The sequence below is a fragment of the Camellia sinensis genome, chromosome 12 (assembly GCF_055761805.1).
Source record: "Camellia sinensis isolate YWXY chromosome 12, ASM5576180v1, whole genome shotgun sequence".
Lineage (NCBI taxonomy): Eukaryota > Viridiplantae > Streptophyta > Magnoliopsida > Ericales > Theaceae > Camellia > Camellia sinensis.
The window spans coordinates 140,591,264-140,598,866 of NC_138972.1; the positions used below are offsets into that span (position 1 = coordinate 140,591,264).

General features: G+C 37.1%; 1 protein-coding gene across 1 annotated transcript; it reads right to left on the reverse strand.

Annotated features, from left to right (window-relative positions):
* Positions 1-4,984: 4,984 nt before the first annotated feature.
* On the reverse strand, positions 4,985-7,306 carry LOC114281590 (uncharacterized). Its single transcript, XM_028224102.2, has 3 exons — positions 6,829-7,306; positions 6,290-6,404; positions 4,985-5,288 (listed from the first exon to the last, which is right to left on the reverse strand). Exons 1-3 carry the CDS (start codon positions 7,304-7,306, stop codon positions 4,985-4,987), a joined length of 897 nt encoding a protein of 298 aa, XP_028079903.2.
* Between the last annotated feature and the right edge of the window lie 297 nt (positions 7,307-7,603).

Here is a 7,603-nt window from a genome sequence, read left to right on the forward strand (position 1 = left end):
GTGTATGCCAATTGAACTGGAAATTGACGTCATGTCATTCGGAAAGGCATTTCTCCAGAAGACGAAGTCAATGATATCCTTGGTATAAATGCCAAATTGCCAAACTTCTCTCCAGTTAAGATTCGAGCTTCAATTATGCGAGTTTCACACCTTGATACCATCAATCTTGTGCCATTACATAGTCCATCTTTTGATGTAATGTTTCTTAATAACATTATAGGACAACCCACTTTCAACTCTACCTTAAAAGCTGGTAGCCCAGGAGGATCCAATGAATTTAAAAACTCATTAGGATATCAATTTGTAATGGAAGGATCAATTTCATCATCTTCAGCCATCTTATCTACAGCAAGATACGTATATGTATTCCTTGGAAAAATATTCAACGCAACAATATTGATAGGACTGATATCATCATTTCTTGCAGAAAGAATTGTACATTCCGTTAAGAAAGATGGGGTTGATGTATCTACCACATCCAACTATGGATAAATTGCTGAGAGTAATTCCTTTAGATCTTGGCATTTGTGTATTATTGATGGAATTTTAATGATTTCTTGCAGATTGGTTCCAACCTAATAAATAAAATAAAAGAAATTAAAAAAAAATGGTATAATCAAAGTATCCTCAAATGGTATAATCAAAGTTCGAATGAGTAAATAGCATTTCCAAGGTTTGCATGATTCAAGCGCATATTCAAATCTTAAGATAAAACATGTAGATCCTTCCACAAAATAGAGTGTCTCAATGATGCATTCACAATTTGCTCACGAACTCATTTGGTTATAACTGGTAAGATTTGTCGAAAGTGTCACTCCCCGAAATAAATCAACATGAATCCCCAAATGAACAAACATTCACTATACAATGACAATAACTCCTCCATCTTCATATATATAATAAATGGGTTTAAAACAAGGTTCCACATGCAGTATACATTCACAACACAAAAGAATATATGAATCTATAGCATGTGCAACATCTAGTCTCAAAACAATAGAATGCCCTTAAGGGCTTACATCTTCCAAGGCATAAGCCTGGCTACACAAAAATGGTTTTTACAACCCATACACATTAGCCCTTGGCTCACAAAAGAATTACACAAAATAAAAGAGCTATGTACTCTTCTCAAACAATATCCATGCCCTTAGTTTGGTAGGATCGCCACATCTTTACCTGCACCAAATCCCATAGGGGTGAGCATAAAGCCCAGTAGAAAATTCTCACAAAGTATATACAGTTATGCCATTCCAATGAAAAATGCAAATGTCAATGACATACCATGCACTTTTTATAGCAAATCCAATACATGCTCTTTAGTAGATCATCATCTTTAAATAAAATTTGTAATCTCAACTTATTTCAAAACTTCCAATTTTTATCAATAGGGGCGGTAAATACGACACTGGTAATCCCTAGGCTAGTGTCTGCAAGTAGACTCTGCAAATACTACTAAATTGTCACTTTTATCGGTATTAATTGGAAGGCTCAACACCTATCCGTGCGGGTTTCTGGTCTTTCACCAAGGACACTCAAGCCAACTTATCAATTTCAACTACACCCCCTATCCGGACATACCACGTATTTACCCCATTCACATTGCCATAGTTCTCATTTCAATAAAAATGTGTTTTTCTTGAAATAAATGTTTTCATCCAAAATTCACAATGCACAATGATAATAACATGAGTAAATTTGTAATGCAAGGATTTTTCATACTTCACAACATTTCCATTTCAATATCTCCACCATAATGTCCACAATCTCATTTCCCATTACCTCTTTTCAATGCCCTTCCTCAAGATAACCATATGTTATCTACACTTAGCCACAATTTCACTTTTCACAATCCTTAGCAATAGAGTTTCATCAAGATTTCATATAATGTTTTCAAACATTAACTCTCCATGTTTATAGTTTTCACAATTTCATCATACACAACACTTAACATGTTACACATAGATGTTTCCATGCATTCAACAACAAATTTAAATATAGGTCCACCCTTCTTTTGTCAAGAAAATTACCATTTCTTTATGCCACATTAGAAAAATCCATACTAATTGACTCATCTAAACACAAGAAAAAAAGAATCACATAATTGTTCCCATGTTTTCTAAAAACCCCCAATTTTTAGGGTTTTCATCAAAACCCAATAATCCTCCCATCCCATGGTGAAACCCAATCAAAACTATATTTTTGTCAAATTTAGCATAAATAAGATTCTTATAGATAAAAAGAAGTTGAGTGTCACGCCCTCAAAATAAACCCATAACAACCATAACATTAACATGCATATAAAAGAAAACGAATCATTTGAGTTATTCATCAGAGTAGTCTTATTTGAAAGACATCACATGTAACATCATGCAGCATCAAAATAAATGCCCTAAGGGCTTACATCTTTCCAAGCTAACACTTGGACACAAAAAGGATGAGTACTAACTCATTTACAAGTTAAGCCCTAGGCTTAAATGTTTACATGAAATCTCAAAAATAACAAAATAAAACATATAACTAAAGACAAGTCTTCACAATCCCAAACATCAAATCCTTCCAGGCTAAGTCCGTGGAGGTAGCTTATCACCTGAACCTGAAAATGATGTTCCCATAAAGGGTGAGCCACAGCCCAGTAGAAAAATACTAAACCAAATATAAGCATTGAATAAAGCTATAGCATTCAATAAATGGTTAACCAAGATAATCAATTTTATCATTAAACAGTCTCATGACACTAATGTCTAAGACACATTTCACTTTCCATTATTATCAACATGGCTCAGAACCTGGCCAAACTTACAACAGTGAATTATATATCATATTCACATTACTTCCAATATCAACAAAACAAATGAGACTCATGCTCATATCAAAACACTTCATACTTCCCATTTGATACACATTTTAGTGCTGTATCAATAATCATGTAAAAACACTTCAATATAATAAGCACACATAAAAATGGTGCTAATGGAGTCCATCCCCTATCTCCTCCCAAACAAAAATCCGGTTTAGAGGTCCTTCCCCTATCTTCCCCTAAACCGTGGAGTACATCCCCTATCTCCTCCCACACAAAACAATATATATGCAAATGCAATGCTCAATCAATACACGTATTTTCTGTATTAATGCAATAGTCAAAATTAATGACTTAACCAATGTTATTAGTTTCAGTTATTCCTAATCCACATGCAATGTCTACAACAAACACGACTATCCTCCACCGATAGCCCAAAACAGTTATTTCTAGACTGGAAACAAATATATCAACAATTCAATAGGCGAGTGATTTTAATTATCCAACTACACCATTTAATCAATGAATTCCTCAATTTCATGCATTTAACCAATTTTCCCAATTTCCTTAAATTAATTATACAAATTAATTTATTAATACAACTAGGGTTTTTTCCAAAATTACCAAAGTACTCCCAACATATCAAAATGCCAAAAACTTAGGACAAAACTTATAGGATGGAGTAGGAAATCCCTACCTTGAAGCGAAGAACTCGAATAGAGAAGATGACGAAAACCAAAGTGCTCCAAACCCAAGATTGTTCAGATTAAACGGAAGCCCTCGACCCACTCTATCTTTTTAACAAAGGGCTTAGGGTAGAAATACACTCTAAGTAGATCAAACCTAAGAGAGAAGGTGTGTAGGGAGAGGGAGAAGACAGTTCTAGGGTTTTAAAATCAAAAAGGAGATGAAAAATGATCCTGAAAGTCGGATCTCGGATTTTTATACCAATCGCCCCGCTCGAGCGTGGAAACCCCCGCTCGAGCGCCACTCACAGACTCCCGCTCGAGCGGCCAAACTCCCGCTCGAGCGGCGGATGCACACTCCCAGAAGTTTTGCAGACAGGTCCCCGCTCGAGCGCCCAACTCCCCGCTCGAGCGGCTAACACTACACAGGACATACTGGATGGGTGTATTCCCCGATCGAGCGTCCAAACCCCCGCTCGAGCGGACAAGCCAAAATCTGGGCAACTAGACTTGGTTCCTAAACTCAACCAACCTGCTCCAAATCTTCCCAACACAACCTAAGACTCAAAATAAGAAAATAATGAATGACAACAACAATTATACAATGACGGAATCTACGGAACCTAAGTCCGGATACAAAAATCAAATGGGAAAAGACCGGGGTCGCTATATTGAGATTTAAAACCCCTCTTTGAAAAACCCTTTTCTCTCTCTTCATTTAGTGCAAGATTAAAATCAACACAACAACCTCATGGAAGCTTTAAAATCAAAATATATGAAGCAAAACATGTATATATGACTCAAGAATTCCCTACCTCAATGATTGATGGAGAAATGGAGTAGAAACCCTAGGATTCAAGGAAGAGAGGAAGCTTAATCTCAACCACCACAAGTGGAACTCCAGCTCTAGATCTTCAAGGTTGTGAGAGATAATGATGATGATCAAACCCAATAGAGCAAGGATCAAAGGTTCTTGATGCTTTGGTTAGGGTTTTTAAAGAGAAAGAGGAGGGAAAAATGTTTTTAGAGAGAGAGAGAGAGATGTTAGAATGAGATACAAACAGCCCCAAAAATGTAAAAAACAAAAAAAACGGAGTTTTCGGATCTGCCCCGCCCCGCACGTACGGCTACCCTCTCCCGCACATGCGGCACTGATCGTACACATGCGGCTAGTCCCGCACATGCCCTCTGCACTTGTAATTTAAGCAGAATGCAACACACTTGGACTCCTCTCTTCCCGCATGTGCGGCTTGGCCTCCTGCACGTGCGGCCCCAACCCCGCATGTGCGGCCCCAGCCCAATGGCCCAGAATTTCCTGATTTGACTCTCGGCGCTCCGGATCCAATCGTGCATCCTCCGGATTAGGTGAAATTTCTCAATAAACAAGACACGAATAAGAACTAAATCTCAAGGAGTATTTCTGGATACCTCAAACTCACTAAGTGCGAGAAGAAAGCAGAGTGAGGATGGAAGAAAAGAAAAGGAAAACAAGACCCGGTCGTCACAAAAAGTCTCCACCAAGAACAACAGTGATACCCCCGAATGGCTTTTCACAATCACAAATATCTCGAAGTGTGCGATCAATTGCCTCAACACAATGTCTATGTTGCATAGGAACTTCATCCCAAATTATGAGTTTTGTTTCTCTAAACAATTCAGCCTGTAATGATTGCTTGCTAAACGCACAAACTGAATTTTCCAAGACATCCAATGGAATGGAAAATGTTGAATGTGCAGTGCGACCTCCTGCTAATAGCAATGATGTAATTCTAGATGAAGCCACGGTAACAACAATATAGCCAAGGCTGCGACATTTTAATGCAATTGTATTGTACAAAAATGTTTTCCCCGTTCCGGCACCCCCATTCAAAAAGAAAATAGTCCATTTACTTTCAAAGACTGAAGAAGTGATTGCGTTATAAGCATTTCATTGTCCATTATTGAGGCGATCAATAGTAATTTTCACATATGTCTGTTGTGCCTCATTTTGTAGTTGTTAATGTTCGAATATCAATCGGTTACCAACTGTTGCACTCCAATTTGTTGTAGGTTGTGGCAATGGCAGGAAGTCAATTAAACTCTTTCCTGATTCTTGAAGCATTTGATTCAAAAGATACAAACCATAATCTTCAATTTGAGCCTCAGTTGGGTTAGAAATGGCAAACAATGTACGAAGCTTATGTGCAAGATCATCACAGATATGCATTGAAAATTGATTCCATAACGCATGTGGTTGTAGTGGAAAACATTGGGTCAGAATAATACAAAACAATCTCCTCAATTGATATCCGATTTTCATAACTGCAGCCTTTTTCAGGCACTGTATCCATTCTTCATCATCTTCTAAGAGTCCTCTTGCAACACATGCTGATTTAAATGTCTCATGCAAAACATTGTTAATTGTACGAAACATTGAAACGATCTTGGCCCTTTGACAACAATTAATAACAAACGCAGATAAAATCTTTCACCACAGTTAGGGCTAGCAAAGTACATTCTACCAATTGCACATCCATGTTCTCTTGGTTTCCATCTATGTTCTGACTTGAGCCAAACAAAATGTTGTGGAAATTCTTGATAAATGAATTGGCATTCATTTTCATTGGAAGCATAATAATAAAAAAGACTAGTAAGAGTCGATTTTTGTTGCGCAGCTCTAGAAAGAATCATTTCCAATGAGTCATTAGGATTGAAAAGAACACGATGCATTGTAGGTAGATGAAGTGCCAAGCAAACAACTGTTGGCATCTCTGCATGCAAATGATGACTGAATATTCGCCAAGCAGCTTTTGGTGGTCCAATATACCTCGCATCAAGATATTGTTGGATCTCATTAATCAATCCCAAAACCATTGTTGTGCGATCATAACCCTTGTCAATATACTTATGTATATACTTAACATATCTCACTCCAGCACAAACTTTTACATTTATATGACAGTTGAACCATTTAGAAAGATATGCATTGTATGGTACCATATCCCTGTTATCAACTTCCTATCCTCTTACAGTATATACTTGACCACTATTGTGACGACAATAGATTGGATATCTATCTTGGTCCATAGTTGTTGATTCTGCAAAGGCTCGAGGGTATTTCTTAGTACATCTACCATTTTCCATACATGGTGCTTAGGGATTTCGAGCACCACATGATCCATGTACCATGCAACACTTGACAGTTTCAAAAAGTGTAGGTTGGATCTAGAAATTTTTCACAAACTAATTTGTCTATTTGAGCACATGTTCAAATTTTGTCTGGACCTTTAAGAAAGAGAAGCGCATGCATATGTGGTAGGCCTCATTTTTGGAATTCAATTGTAAAAACATGTGTAACTTTTTTACCGAACACTTTGTTTGCCTCTATCTCCTTCATCAAACACTTTCTTTTTAGCTCAAAAACACGGGCAATCAAATTAGGACGATCAATATCTTTTTGGTGTGGTAATAATGCTGAAGTAATTTCTGGCCAATTGGGATTTGCAGTCATGGTGAGAAAAATATATGGGTGCTGGTTGCATCGCGTGATAGCCACTGAATCTTGAAATATTTCACACATATGTCTAGGACTACCAATAAATGAAGATGGAAAAATAAACCTTTGACCAATTTGATTAGGTCCCAAGTCATCTAGATCAATATTGCTTAAATCTTGGTAAAGTTCAGACCAAATTTTTCTTTGATTAAGCTTGTAGTACGTCAACCGATTTTGCTCAGTTGCAACCCAAGCATCTACCAAAAATTCTTGGAATAGTTTTCCACCTCTCAAAATTTTTGAATACTCTGTAGGTCGCTCAAACAAACGATAACTATAAAAATCCATTTGAGTAAGTCGATCAGTTGAATGCCAATCATGTTTAACGTCCCACAATTTTAACTCAAGTTCCTATTCAAGCTCACCATACGGGAATAATAAAACATAATGCAATGGAAAATACACTGAGTGACATTCATTAATTTGCATCAATTCATTATTTCCCTGTAAATGTAAAACAACATCTCTCATTCCAGCAACCTCAGTTCCATCACCTGGTATTACAATTGTAATCTCATCAGCAGTTGGTAGGTTATACCGTTGTTGGTCTGTTGCTGAACTGTAGTGCAGATGAGCAGGTAGATT